Source organism: Prunus avium, chromosome 6 (genome assembly GCF_965620075.1).
Source record: "Prunus avium chromosome 6, drPruAviu1.hap1.1, whole genome shotgun sequence".
Taxonomy (NCBI): domain Eukaryota; kingdom Viridiplantae; phylum Streptophyta; class Magnoliopsida; order Rosales; family Rosaceae; genus Prunus; species Prunus avium.
In genome coordinates, this window is record NC_142289.1 from 1664472 (window position 1) to 1678829 (window position 14358).

The following is a 14358-nucleotide window of genomic DNA, read 5'->3' on the forward strand; positions in this document are numbered from 1 at the left end:
AAATAAAAGAATATTAGAGAAGTGTGCGACGGTATTTAGCATATGGAATTTGCTGGACCAAGCTAGCCTTCTATGTGAGAGTGAAACAACGGTTTTTGGTTGTAAGCTTCTTCAGAAATAGCCAGATTTGTATTTCCAGCATGATAGAATAAAGGATGTAAAGTTATTCTCTCTACTATATTCTGTTCACATTAAGAATACATCACAGATTAAACGAATAAGGGAGGAAACTTGGGTGGATTTGCAATTGCTCAGAACAGAGGAAATGACAGGGGATCATGTGGTTAATGGATGTCTCAATCCATGTGTGAGCAGAACATGATTCTTCAGACTTTCTAAAAGGGAATAAATCTAGATTTGGGCCAAAGGTGTAGAATTGATCTTGATGGATCTCTTCAGGGGAAACATTTTAAGCCTAGTAGTCCTGAAGATGAGGTGATATGGGTGGGTGGAGAATGGCCAACCAGGATCTATAGTTGCGGTGCGGGACACGACCGAAAGTTCAATCAAACTATGCTCCCAATGAAACAGTGAAGATCAGACGTTCAGAATAATGGAGGTGGTCCCAATCCATGAATTGGCAGAATATGATTCTTTCAACACTTTGGCAATGTGAAAGGGAATGATGTGCATCAGAGAAAGAAGCATATGTGATAGAAAGCTAAAATATCTGTACCTTCAATATATATATTAAAGGAGAGGCCTCAACATGTTTCAAGTGAGAAACAAGTCCTCAAAGTAAATCATATAGTTCAAAGCTTCAGGCTAAGAAATGGCCAGCTATGATTACGGTTATAGATCAGGTTACTCTAACGGCAAGGGGGCAGGACCACGCCCCAATGAATGGAGCAAGACAAGCTATGCAGATGATGAGTGTCGTACAGTCATCGTTGATGCTGACGGAACACAAAGAACAATCATTGGTTGCACTCCCCTCCATAATCCAGGGGCCTATGTAACAAAAACTGAGACAATCATTCAGGAACGTATTCTCTCACCTGCGTTCCCGGCTGCATACAAGCATAGCTCTCCTCCCACAGTGGTTGTTGAACCAGTGAAACAGTACGGGTATGCTGATGACAAGTGGCGTAGGCCTTCAAGCCCTGTGAAAGGTTACGGCTACTCTGCTGACGATCACAAGCTGCGCAGGCCTTCAAGCCCTGAGAAAGGTTATGGTTATTCTGCTGATGATTACAACAAACTGCGTAGGCCTTCAAGCCCTGTGAAAGGTTATGGTTATCCTGTTGATGATCACAACAAGCTGCGTAGGCCTTCAAGCCCTGTGAAAGGTTATGGTTATCCTGTTGATGATTACAACAAGCTGCACAAGCCTTCAAGCCCTGTGAAAGGTTATGGTTATGCTGCTGATGATCAAAGGTTGCGCAGGCCTTCCAGCCCCGAACATGATTATCCGCAGGAAGTTGGTAATTTCCTCACCAAAGTCCACACTGAAGCCAGCCGTGATCAACCCTCTAGGGTTGGACCCTTGAGCGGTGTAAACTGGCGCCAACCGCCCCAGCAAACCGGGCATAATGGCACTACAGGCTATGGTGATTATAGTGACTACAACAACAAACCATTGTACAAGCCAAATGGAAACACCAACTACGATGACTACCACCGCAAAAATGATAGTGGCAGCATGGGACCAACCATGAGATCCAACGGTGCTAGGCCAATCCGTTCGACATGGGCTCCACCAGCTCCCGGTCACGAGGGAAGACTTACCACCCCAACAGATGACATGGAGACAGCCTTGCGCTACTTGAAGGAAAGTGCAAAGCGAGATGAATATCAGACAGATGCTGCAAAGCGAAATGTCAGATTCAATGTGCCATCATGGCCATGAACAACATGACATATTCATCACACAACTATCTATCTGATCTGATGGTAAAGGGCTTTCATTGGGTTATTTTCATCCGTTGGTTTGGTCTAATCTCGCTACTCTGTCTGTGTCTGTTATCTCCTGTTTAGCTACATGTTCAAGGCATTGTGGTCTGAGTAACCTGTGTTGGTGACATGCAAGCCTTGTGAAATAAGTAATAAAATAAGCTTTCTTTCAGCAATTAATCCAGCAATAAATATGTAAGGTTGTATCTTTAGCTTATATAGTAATTGGAGCTTATGTTCCACTTTGTATTAACATGATCACAGATATTCAGATCATATATCTAAAATAATTATAATTTCATTGAAAATGACACAATTTCATGATAACCTTCCACCCTTAGTAATTAAATTACATCAAGATGAAGACTTTGATATACAATGTGGAAATAGAGTTATGCACGCAACACTATGTACCACAAGTATATATATGGTGTGTTTACTAATCAGGCATTAGAATTCTCATTAGGAATTGAATTCCACATATGGAGAATTCATGTGTTTACTTCACATCAAGAAATTGAAAAGTAAGTGGGGCCCACATAAAATTAGGAATTGAATTTCTAGTTTTGGAGGAATTCAATTCTTGGGTGGGAGGTAGTATTCTAATTCATGGAGAATTAACCCATTAGGAATTCATCTTTTTAACCCATTATATATCCTCACGCAATTTTCAAAATTCCAAATATGCCATCTACTTTAACCTAACAATGATGACATTTTAGTAGTTAGAACCACTCATACCCCAAGTCCATATGATTTAGTAAACAACTTCAATAGGAATCCGGAATCTAACTCCCCTCAATCCATGTGGTTTAGTAAACAACTTCATTAGGAATACAGAACAAATTGAGGGAGATGCATTTGTGATTGTGAAATTTGTAAGACAATCCACCTTAATAATAATAATAATTCAGAAATGGAGTTCATATTAATTGATTTTCTCCTCTCCTCAACACTATGTAGATAGTGCCTGCATCTTTATCTATATGACTAAATTCAAGGATTAAACCCAACTCTTCAATAGTAATTTGTATATATATATCAACTTTTCTATTATTTATATCTATAAAGGCGGAAGGACTTAAAAGTGAAACCTTCAAAAATCTTTAAGGGTTATCTACTGTAGACGTCCATGAACTTGACCCCCAGTTGCAATTGGGTCTATGAACTTTTTTTCATGGCAATTACATTCTTTAACTGGACAAACAGTTGCAATTAGGTCATACCGTAACAGAATCCGTCGAGTTTGACCATGTGAATGGCACGTGCTCTTGTTGTGAGGGGTATATTCGAGTTTTCGTCGTTTTGAACAAAACAAAATCCAATTTAGTGCTAGAGAAAGGGGGAAAGCACCTTTTTACTGAGAGTAGATAGAGGAAGAACGAGAAAGAACAGAGACAACAATGGCAATCACTACCATTCTCTTCCCCTGCTTCACCATTCTCAGAACCCACAATTCCATTTGATCATTCAATCCCCACATAGCAAAACCCAAAACCCATAAACCAAAATCAACCGAAATGCCCAAGACTGGCGTGTTTGATTTCGATCCGGCTATGGTGGCCAAAGCCACATAATTGAAGGAGGAGCTGCAGAGTCTGGTGAGGGCTATTGTTGACGACGAGGATTTCAGCACTCAAACAATCGATCAGGCCAAAGACACTCTCTCGACTCTCAAGGAATTGAAGTTCAAGAAGAGATCGCTGTCTCTGAAGCTGAATGATGTTCTTTCTTGCCCTCAAGGGTTTCGATGTGCACTTTCCAAGGAGTTGATGAGAGACCCTGTGATTGTTTCTACAGGCAAGGTTGGTTCTCTTTGCCACTTGGGCTTTTACATTTGAGAAATGCTAGCAACCTTTTCTCTAACCTTCTCCTTTGGACCTTCTCCATTTTTTGCTTGACAAGTGTTATTCTCCTTACACTTAAAACAATGTCATTAATATATTAAACAAGCTAACTTTTGCTTTCCAAGTTTACCCTTATTAAATGTACTCAATTTATCCAAAAAAATATCACAACTTTCTTACCGTCTTATTATTATTTTTTATTTAAAGAAAATGTCAGCTTTTAAAAAAAAAGAGGAAATGTCCATTTTTTTTAACGTCAAGTTTAGACTTTTTTTTTTCTATCTAAACCTTTTGTGTTAATAAAAAAAAAGGACATTTCCTCTTTTTAAAAAAAGCAAACATTTTCTTTAAAAAAGATAATTTAAGTTTAAAAAAATTAATAAGATAGTAAGAAAGTTGTGAATTTTTTTTGGGATAAATTGAATACGTTTAATAAGGGTAAACTTGGAAAGCAAAAGTTAGCTTGTATAATATATTAATGACATTATTTTAAGTGTAAGAAGAATGACACATGTCAAGCTAAAAAGGAAGAAGGTCCAAAAGAGAAGGTTAGATAGAAGGTTGCTAGCATTCCCTTTTACATTTTGCTTTGTTTTTTCTGGTTTTTAATGTCAAATTCGAAGCTTTAGTCTTGTGTTGGTGCTTTCAGTTTCTTCATTTTGGGGATTTCGCATAGGTTATGAAGCGAAGGAGAGTTTCAGACCGAAAGAAAAAAATGAAGGAGAGTCTTTAGACTCGAAAGGACGCTTTTACCTCTCATTTTGACGGACAAATTGACAGAGTTGGATGGCAGGATCTAATTGCAACTGTTTGTCTAGTGAAAAGATGTAATTGCCATGAAAAAAAGTTCACGGACCCATTGCAATTGGGGGCCAAGTTCAGGGACGTCTACAGTAGATAATCCAATCTTTAAAATGCTTAGAAAAGCTTGAAAGTGAAACATTTGAAAAACTCACAAATGCCTTTGGTGAAGTAAAATTTTCAAGGAAAATGCTAGAGGCACCAACTCTCTAATAGAGCGTGGAACCCGTTGTATTAGCGGGCTCCACCTCTATTAGAGAGTTGGTGCCCAAAGTTGGTGCCTCTAGCACCACCCAATTCAAAACCAGAAGTGTAATTAAAACAGGGTAAAACGGTAAAACAACAACCATTTAAAACAAAAAAAAATAAAAAACTGCCAACACAACACAAATATCATGGAAACCGCACACTGCTCTGAGCAACAGTTACCTTCCGGAGCTGATGACATGTTCAAGATATTGAAGCTCCACACTTTATGTAATTGGCAAGAACGATAGACGACTCGACAGTTGCCTTCGATACTCTATTGCTGCTGGGAAGAAAGTTGTAGAGGCTGCTGATCTTGGTGCCGATAAGCGCTCAAAGGTCAATGTTTTCTTCGATTTGCTCGCTATCTATTTGCTTTTTTTGGAACCAAACCGTGTATATGATTTAGGTTTTGGGTTTATCTCTCTCTATCTTCTCTTACTATATGATATGTTTCTTTTCTTCAGGTCTTTGACGAGGAGTTTCTATTTGGGATGTTGTCAAATTATTTGAGGTATATGATTCATTTCTGTTTTTGGTTGTAGGATTTACTTCCTTTGCTTTTGTTTGACAATGAATTTCTTTTCATTTGTATTCTAAATCATATGAATTTTGTTTTATTCTTGGTCAATTGCTAAACTAAATTCAATAGTTGTTGTTTGTTGTTCTATATATCATAACTTTTAAGATGGGCACCTTCATATCCACAGCTTTGCTCCCAAATTACCCTTCAGACTCTGCCCCTCATCTTGCTTCACAGCATATGTTTCTTCTTCTTCTTCTTCGATCGCATTTTCCCAGTTCAGTCAATCACCTGCCAATGTTCATGAATTCTTGTCACTCTTACGACAATTTTCAGAAAGACTGATCTGGGTCAAGGCCATCCATTCCCAGATTATCACTAGTTCTATATTCAAAGACCAGATTTTGGCTACAAAGCTTGTTAAAGCTTACTCTGATTTGGGTAGTTTGGTTGATACCCGTCATGTGTTCGATCAATTTTGTCACCTAATAACCTTTCTATGCAATGCCATGATTTATGGGTATTTAAGAAAAGAGAGATACAATGAAACTCTTAACTTGTTTAGTTTGATGGGTTCTTGCAATTTGGAGATTGATAGCTATATGTGTAATGTGCACTCAAGGCGTGCATGGGCTTATCAGATTATAAAAGGGATATGGAAGTTATTAAGAGAGCTGTGGATAAAGAAATTGAAAGTGATTGGTTCTTGGGGAGTTCAATGATTAATTTCTTGGTGAGATTCGATAAGATTGGTGATGCACAAAGGTTTTTCGATAGGATGCCATAAAGAGATGTTATTTGTTGGAATTCCATGATTGGTGGCTATGTGCAATCTAGTCAGTTTAGTAAGGCAATTGATATGTTTCTAGAAATGTGTAGTTGTGGGGTTTGGCCAAGTCTAGTCACTATGTTGAGCATAATTCAAGTTTGCATTAAAAGTGGGGATTTCAAGCTTGGAAAATGTGTTCATGGGTGCATAGTTAGACTGGGAGTGGGTAATGAGGTACGGACCTCACTAATTGATATGCATAGTAATATGGGTGAAATGCAAAGTGCCTGTTGGGTTTTCGAGACCATGCAGACAAGAAATTTGGTTTCATGGAATGTCATGATATCGGGGTGTACTCAAAATGGTCTGGTACATGAGTCTTTTGTCTTCTTCCACAGATTAGTCACAAGTGATGGTAGGTTTGATTCTGGGACTATGGTGAGCCTTGTTCAGGGCTGTTCTCAAACAGCTGATCTGGAAAGTGGAAAAATCCTACATTGTTGTGCTTTTAGGAGGGGTTTTGATTTAAATCCCATTTTTTCCACTGCCATTGTTGATCTGTACTCTAAATGTGGTGCAATAAAGCAAGCACCTTTTGTCTTCGACAGAATGGAAGGGAGGAACATGATTACATGGACTGCTATGCTGGTAGGATTGGCAGAAAATGGGCATGCAGAAGAAGCCTTGAAACGATTCTGTCAGATGCGAGAAAAGGGAATTGCTGCAAATTCGGTAACTCTTGTTAGTTTAGTCCATTCTTGTTCCCGTTTAGGCTCTCTGAAGAAAGTAAGGAGTGTTCATGGTAATTTAATTCAGCATGTCCATGCATTTGGTGTAGTTAACATGACAGCCTTGATTGATGTGTATGCGAAGTGTGGAAAAATAAAGTATTCTGAGAGGATATTTGAAAATTGTTCCATTTGTAGAGATGTTATCCTATGGAACTCTATGATAACAAGCTATGGTATTCATGGTTATGGACTGCTAGCTCTTGGCGTTTATAGAAGAATGAAGGATGAGGGATTTAAGCCAAATGAAACTTCCTTTCTCTCTCTTCTAATTGCTTGTAGTCACTCAGGAATTGTCGAAGAGGGGATCAAATTATTCCATAGCTTGGAGAGAGACCCTGACATTGTGCTGACCGAAAAACACTACGCTGGTTATGTGGATCTTTTAAGCCGAGCAGGCCGATTTGAAGAAGCAGAGGCATTGCTGGAGCAAATGCCTTATAAAACAGGTAATTATGTTCTTCAAGCATTGCTAAATGGATGTCACGCTCACAAGAACATTGATCTGGGGTATAAAGACAGCAGATAGATTACTTTGTATTGATTCCATGAACCCTGGAATTTATGTTGTGTTATCAAACATTTATGCTCAAGCAAGGAGATGGGATTCCGTAAATTATATTCGAAGCCACATGAGGATGAAGGGACTCAAAAAAACACCAGGGTATAGCTTGATTGAAGTAGGACACCAAGTTTACTAATTTTTTGCTGGAGACAACTCACATCCAAATTGGGCAGAGATTCATCAGCATTTGGAGAATTTAAGAGTAGCAGTGGAGGCTTCTGATTATGTACCTGATGCAAGTTGTGTTCTTCGTGACGTGGATGAGCCTGCGAAGGCAAGGTTGCTATGGGGCCACAGTGAGAGATTAGCCATTGCATTTGGACTTTTAAGCACACCAGCTGGGAGCTTGATTAGGATCACAAAGAATCTCCGTGTATGTGTTGATTGTCACAATGTGACTAAATATATATCCAAGATTGTGAGGAGGGAACTTATTGTGAGAGATGCCAATCGTTTCCATCACTTTGTTGATGGGAAATGCTCCTGTAAGTCTTCTTGTGGAGAGAGGACGTGGCTAGTTTGTGACAAGAATTTTGAAGCTTAGCTCCTGTCTGTAAACTTACCCCCACAAGAATTGCTGCCAAGTCAAGACCTGAGGCTGAAGTTTTGATTTTTCTAGTGTCAAAAAGTTTTTTCAATTTTTTTTATGTCAATTCGTATGCAAATAAGATATTGTAATGAAATCACATAATCTGACCATCATCTAATGATGAAAATTTAGGAACAGTTTACCAATTACCCCTGTCATCCACCAAGTGTATAATTAATGAAATAACCTACCATGGCATGTGCCACATTGTTTCATGTATACACAGGCATGTATAAGAACCAATTGCAAGAGTTGGCTCAGAGAAGTTGCTTCAATTTGCCATCTTATTCATGCATCCGAGAAGGACCAGACCATGCCCCTCGATTCAAAGCAACTGTCAACTTCAGTGGAGAAACTTTTGAAAGTCCTACATTTTGCTCTACTCTTAGACAGGCAGAACATGCTGCAGCAGAAGTAGCATTGAACACACTTGCAAAAAGAGGCCCTTCCAGAGCATTGGCTGCAAGAGTATTGGTTAGTAGCAAAAGTTGTATTGCTTTTCTTGTTTTAGTTTGGTGGAAAAGGTTTCTTTATGTACTCAAACTTCAATAGTGCATAGTTGTTCAATAATTAGTATTGTGGTTTTTGCTGCACAGGATGAAACTGGAGTTTACAAGAACTTACTTCAGGAAACTGCTCATAGAGCTGGGTTGAACCTTCCTGTTTATACGACTGTTCGATCTGGACCAGGCCATGTTCCTGTGTTCTCATGTACAGTTGAGCTAGCAGGAATGAGCTTTATGGGGGAACCATCTAGGACAAAGAAACAAGCTCAGAAAAATGCTGCGATGGCTGCTTGGACAGCCCTGAAAAAATGTATGCATTTTCTTTTTATTGTTCTTTTTCTTTTTCTTCCGAGTGTGCTCTAGAAAACAAGCATGTTGTGGTTTGCCTTGAAAGATTCCATGCACTATTTCATGCATTTTGCTGCTTACTAGTTCAACCAAGGAAATTGCCCATATCTGTAATTTACTTCACTGAAGGTAAACGCCTATATATGTAAATTATTCCATGTTATCCATGCAGTGGCTGGACGTGGCTCAACTTCTTCAGCGGAGTCTAGAGGCAATGAAGAACAAGAACAAGTAATTATTGCTCGTATTCTTGGAAGTTTTCGGCCATCAGATTCTAAAAATACTCAAAGTGATCGCCGACATGGACAGCAGACATACATTCCCATCTACAACAAATCTACCCTGCCATCACCAAGCTTATATCCTATGCAATTCCAGAACTGGGCTTATTCTAATTATTCCCCTGAAATAGCAATGTATGAATTGTGGCAGCAAGAGCAAGTATTACAGCAACAAAATCGCCTGCTGCCGCTTCCTATTTCACTAGCTACTCCATCTATTCCTCAGATGTTTCCATTTATGCAATCTGTGCTCCACCCTGATCACTGTCTATACTTTCCAGCAAGGGGGCAACAGTCAACCTCTGCGGGACCTAGAATTACAATTGCTACCTCAGGCCCATCATTCTGCTTCTCAAACCATTTAGTTCCTAACCCAATCAGGGGCAAGTCCACAGTGACTATTCAAGAGATACAGGAAGAAAAGCCAGAAGAATCACCCGAGTACTCTCCATCTGTAGTGTCAGATCCCTTTAGTCCTGGAAACAGCGGCACTGAACTACGAATCCAGGAACAAGTTCAGGATGAGAAACAGAAGCTTGGTGAGTTAGGAAGCAAAGTTGGAAGCCTTCAGCTGGAATGCAACCCAACTGGGCAATTTGGATGGCCTCACCCTAGGATCATGGATTCTAGTTTTAAGCCAGTTGACTTTGGATTACAAAGGCCTCATGGCTTTGACTCTTGTAGGCCCAATTTGAGACCCCAAAATCCTCCAAGAGTAAGTACTCCTACAAACCTAAGACCACAATTTGCTGCAGATCCTGTAATAATGAGAACTGTAAGCCCTGCTTCTTCACTGGGGTCAAGACCACAAAATTTCCCAAGCAGGATTCCTGCTCCACCAAGAATGAGAACTGGGATTCCTTCGTCTTCAGCCGCACCCATGCCTGAAAGAATAGAACTGGGAGGACTACGACCTAGCTTCATGGCACCAGCTGTTCGAATTAGATCAGTTGTACCGGTTTGTTCAGCTCCACCAGCAAGAAAAATGCCAAGTTCTAGCCAGAGGAGAGAGTTACCAAACATGGAGAAGAAAGATACCAATCAAGAAGACATGTCAAAAGCAAGTTGAGTGCTTAGTAAACTTCATATATGATTCAAGTATAGATAATACAGAAGTCCTATTAGTTTTTTGGTAGTTTATGTTGTGAGCCATTGATGCTTCTGCAAAGTAATTACAAATAAAGCAGTAGTTTATTTTTATTTTTTGGAATTCCTTGTATAAATTTGAGATCAGATTCTTTGAGCTTTATCAGGATTGAGACATTTATTCTTATTTTTCAAAGTACGTGAGTGATATATGTACTGGCTAAAGGTGGAGAGAAATATAGCTTTGTGTTTTTATATATCGTTTTCAAAAAAAATAAACGTATTTCGTGTTCATTTTACTTTCTTTTTAGCACAATAGGTTTTAAACCAATATTTTTATAGTGTTAAACATGCTACAGTATTCTTAGTGTTTTCAGTTTACTTTCAGTATTCACAAACACATTAAAACTTCAACATATTACGTTTGGGGTGTTTAGAATTTTAAGATATTTTCTACTTTAAATATGAAATTTGGATATTAATCAGTCGGGATCTAAATTTCCAAGCCCTTTATGTTTTGGTAAATATTTTTCAATTTACAGGTTAAAAACACCGAAAAAACCAACTAAAAAAAATTCCGTGAAAAACCCCAAAAACCCTAGTGTATCAAGAACTATATATCGCATGTTTTCGATCGGAAAAAAAAAAAAGAACTATGTATCACATGCCCAACGTTACATTATGCACCCGCCTTGCACGCTTGCCACGTTACAAATCACCGTAATTTCTTACAACTCTTGGGGCACAAATGTCCAGATAGGTTTTCATAATTCCCAGAGTACCCCAGCCGGTGACAGATGTCGTTCACAAACATGTCGTGTATTTTTTTCAGTCATCCTAGAGAGACCACTATATAAATATACAACTTTTCTCTACACCTGGAACAATAAACCCTAGACCCTTCTCTTCTGAGCTTTCTCCCTCTACCCTCTCCCCCTTCCCCCTCTCTCGCAGCTCCGCACATAAAGAGGTAAGAAATTACGATTTTAATGACTATGTATCGTTGAACAAACCTCCCTCTGTATATACACGTTCGTGTGTGCTTTTCTTGTTCTTGTGCAAAGTTGTGGATTTTAAAAATGATCAGTGGGGCAATGGGTTTCATAGTAAAAGTTTGAACTTGATGGGTTTTGGGTGTATTAGTAGGAATATTTTGTTGCTATCAGATTTTCCGTGTGATTATAAAAAAAATAAAATTATGGGTGATTATGCTTGTGTATTTTGGTGTAGGTGTGTTTGAGAAGCTGGAAAAATGCTTGTGTTGTTCGAAACTCCGGCAGGTTTTGCCTTATTTAAAGTGTTAAATGAAGGGAAGCTCACCCAAGTTGAGGTAATTACCGTCTTAAAACCGTGTTTATGTAATGTATTTTGTTTGATATCTGAGAAGAGTGAAGGAATCTGTGAAAAATGCTTCTATGTGTTAATTTATTTTTTATCCTAGCTTTCTTTGCAAGTTTATTTATCTCAGCTTTTAAGTTTTGGGTCTGATTTCATGTACCTCTTAAATGATATTGCAGGATCTATGGAAGGAATTTTCAAGTGCAGAGTCAGCTAGACAGGTGTCTATCTGTGTTTTTATGTGTGTGTAGTATGTGTATTACTTTTACTTGTATTCATGCTCCAAAATAATTTTTGTTAGTTATCCATCTAATCAGTACATGGCTTTGGTTTAGGTTGTCAAACTGAAAGCTTTTTCCAAGTTTGAGAATACATCAGAAGCTTTGGAAGCAGCAACCCTGCTGATTGACAGTAAACCCAGCAAAGGTCTGCGCAAGTTCTTGCGTGCGCACTGCAGTGGTGAAACTCTGGCTGTTGCAGATTCTAAGCTTGGAAATGTCATCAAGGAAAAACTGGTATGCCAGTGTTCTGCTTTAGAGAAATTTGGAACTGTTATGAAATCTTTTGATGATTAAGGAGATAGTGGTCTGTTTTAAGTTGATATTTTCGTGTTTCATATTATTTAAGTTAGTGCATGTATTTTCTTGCAGAAAATAGACTGCGTTCACAACAATTCTGTTATGGAGTTGATGAGAGGTGTAAGAAATCAGTTGACTGAACTCATAGCTGGTCTACAAGTTCAAGATTTGGCTCCAATGAGCTTGGGTTTATCCCATAGTTTATCTCGATACAAGCTCAAGTTCAGTGCTGAAAAGGTGTGCTTTTATTTATGAATTGATGTCTCAGGACTTTGTACTGTGGCTAATTGAAATTAACATGCTCTTTCAAGTGATAGCTTCGTTTTGGGAGGTTTCTATAGACCTAATATAATTTACTGAATTTCAGGTTGATACAATGGTTATTCAAGCCATTGGTTTGCTTGATGACCTTGATAAAGAGCTAAATACATATGCAATGAGGGTTCGAGAATGGTATGGTTGGCATTTTCCAGAGCTTGCTAAGATTGTCCAGGACAATATCCTTTATGCCAAGGCAGTGAAGCTGATGGGCTATCGTGCCAATGCTGCAAAGCTTGATTTCTCCGAGGTAAGATTTGGTGATTTGTTTTGCTGCTGTCTATGGTTGAATATTCTCTATGACCAAGTTGCTGCCATCACACATTTTTTCTTGGGTTAACATTTATTCATCATTGGGGAACAAATCTTCTATAATTAAGTTCTAAATCTCCCTTGCTCGCCTATGGGTAGATAAGGGTAGTTGTGTTTTATCATCACACTTTTTTGTGTTGCTAATAAATCTCATGTTCTTGGTCAAAATATAACAGATATTGCCAGAGGAGGTTGAAACTGAATTGAAGGAAGCAGCTATGATATCTATGGGAACTGAAGTTAGCGAGCTTGATTTGATTAACATCAAAGAACTCTGTGACCAAGTTCTCTCTCTCTCTGAGTACAGAGCTCAGCTATATGATTATTTAAAAAACAGGATGAACACCATTGCACCAAATTTGACTGCTCTTGTTGGAGAGCTTGTTGGTGCTCGCCTCATTGCCCATGGTGGTAGCTTGTTGAACCTTGCAAAGCAGCCTGGGAGCACAGTTCAGATTCTTGGAGCTGAAAAGGCCCTCTTCAGAGCACTGAAGACTAAGCATGCAACACCAAAATATGGGCTTATTTACCATGCATCCTTGATTGGTCAAGCAGCACCAAAGCTCAAGGGTAAAATATCCCGCTCACTTGCAGCAAAAACTGCATTGGCAATTCGATATGATGCTCTTGGAGATAACCAAGATAACACAATGGGACTGGAAAATCGAGCCAAGGTATGTATTTTTCCTCATTGTTTTCTTTTAGTATTTTGAAAGCATCTGCTTAGAGATAAACATCTGTGCAGCTTGAAGCACGGTTAAGGAATCTTGAAGGCAGAGAGTTGGGTCGGTTTGCTGGATCAGCTAAAGGCAAACCAAAGATTGAAGTCTACGACAAGGATCGCAAGAAGGGAGCTGGAGGATTGATAACTGCTGCCAAGGTCTGACAAATGTTTCTTTTGGATTTTTATTTCAGTTTGTCAGTTGATTATTTTAACCCTTTCTGTTCTCTGTAGGCGTATAATCCCGCAGCAGATTCTGTTCTTGGGCAAACGACACCTGCTGGAGAAGATAAGAAAGAGAAGAAAAAGAAGAAGAAGGCTGATGATGAAGACATGCCTGCGTCAAATGACAGAAATGGAAATGTAGAAGCAGAAGAAGAACCCGTGAAGAAGGAAAAGAAGAAGAAGAAGCATTCAGCTGAGGATGTTGATGCGGTTGAAAATGCTGATGCCGGAGAGAAGAAGAAAAGGAAAAGAAAACAAGCTGAAGAAGAATCTGATACGCCAAGCAAGAAGAAAGAGAAGAAGAAGAAGAAGAAAAGTGATGATTGAGGAACTTCGGAAGTTGTAATGATTGGAAACTCAACAATTTTGTTTAAGTTAGGGCAATCAGTCAGCTTTTCTATATATAAAATCGGGTCTTTGTTGTTTTATTTCTTTGCTAGGTGTGGTCATTTCAAACTACTTATGCAGTTATTATGTAACCTCTAATTTCTGATAGACAAGTGTTACATGAAGTTGGTCAAGGAGAATCGTTTTGCCCATCCAATCGTTCTCTGCGTCTCTTTACATTTCCAAACTTTAATTTGCCTGCTGCTGTAAAAAAAATTAAGGGAATTTCTCACTTGA

The 14358-nt window shown here is 38.8% G+C and overlaps 3 protein-coding genes and 1 pseudogene across 4 annotated transcripts; all 4 read left to right on the plus strand.

Moving 5' to 3' along the window:
• Positions 1 to 699: 699 nt before the first annotated feature.
• LOC110759615 (uncharacterized) lies at positions 700 to 2146 on the plus strand. The gene has a single exon (XM_021961699.2). The coding sequence runs from the start codon at positions 773 to 775 to the stop codon at positions 1847 to 1849; it is 1077 nt and encodes a 358-aa protein (XP_021817391.2). The 5' UTR covers positions 700 to 772; the 3' UTR covers positions 1850 to 2146.
• A 2887-nt stretch (positions 2147 to 5033) lies between these two features.
• LOC110759701 (double-stranded RNA-binding protein 2) lies at positions 5034 to 10499 on the plus strand. Its single transcript, XM_021961803.2, has 5 exons — positions 5034 to 5126; positions 5255 to 5301; positions 8248 to 8495; positions 8618 to 8837; positions 9048 to 10499. Exons 3-5 carry the CDS (start codon positions 8250 to 8252, stop codon positions 10223 to 10225), a joined length of 1644 nt encoding a protein of 547 aa, XP_021817495.1. The 5' UTR covers positions 5034 to 5126; positions 5255 to 5301; positions 8248 to 8249; the 3' UTR covers positions 10226 to 10499.
• On the plus strand, positions 5039 to 8247 carry LOC148293461 (pentatricopeptide repeat-containing protein At3g12770-like; annotated as a pseudogene). The gene is made up of 3 exons (XR_015836669.1): positions 5039 to 5126; positions 5255 to 5301; positions 5498 to 8247. The product of XR_015836669.1 is annotated as a pentatricopeptide repeat-containing protein At3g12770-like (transcript).
• A 577-nt stretch (positions 10500 to 11076) lies between the features above and the next one.
• LOC110759728 (NOP56-like pre RNA processing ribonucleoprotein) lies at positions 11077 to 14278 on the plus strand. The gene is made up of 9 exons (XM_021961837.2): positions 11077 to 11212; positions 11473 to 11572; positions 11760 to 11801; positions 11916 to 12095; positions 12231 to 12395; positions 12526 to 12726; positions 12965 to 13462; positions 13534 to 13668; positions 13744 to 14278. The coding sequence occupies exons 2-9, from the start codon at positions 11495 to 11497 to the stop codon at positions 14059 to 14061; spliced, it is 1617 nt and encodes a 538-aa protein (XP_021817529.2). The 5' UTR covers positions 11077 to 11212; positions 11473 to 11494; the 3' UTR covers positions 14062 to 14278.
• Positions 14279 to 14358: the final 80 nt, after the last annotated feature.

What these genes read in the sequence shown, in the direction of transcription:
- LOC110759615 (XM_021961699.2), top strand. Translation starts at nt 773, where the DNA reads ATGGCCAGCTATGATTACGGTTATAGATCAGGTTACTCTAACGGCAAG.
- LOC110759701 (XM_021961803.2), top strand. Translation starts at nt 8,250, where the DNA reads ATGTATAAGAACCAATTGCAAGAGTTGGCTCAGAGAAGTTGCTTCAAT. An exon ending in CATTGGCTGCAAGAGTATTG is followed by an intron (nt 8,496 to 8,617) that starts GTTAGTAGCAAA and finishes TTTGCTGCACAG; the next exon opens with GATGAAACTGGAGTTTACAA. An exon ending in TTGGACAGCCCTGAAAAAAT is followed by an intron (nt 8,838 to 9,047) that starts GTATGCATTTTC and finishes TTATCCATGCAG; the next exon opens with TGGCTGGACGTGGCTCAACT.
- LOC110759728 (XM_021961837.2), top strand. Translation starts at nt 11,495, where the DNA reads ATGCTTGTGTTGTTCGAAACTCCGGCAGGTTTTGCCTTATTTAAAGTG. An exon ending in GGAAGCTCACCCAAGTTGAG is followed by an intron (nt 11,573 to 11,759) that starts GTAATTACCGTC and finishes ATGATATTGCAG; the next exon opens with GATCTATGGAAGGAATTTTC. An exon ending in GTGCAGAGTCAGCTAGACAG is followed by an intron (nt 11,802 to 11,915) that starts GTGTCTATCTGT and finishes GCTTTGGTTTAG; the next exon opens with GTTGTCAAACTGAAAGCTTT.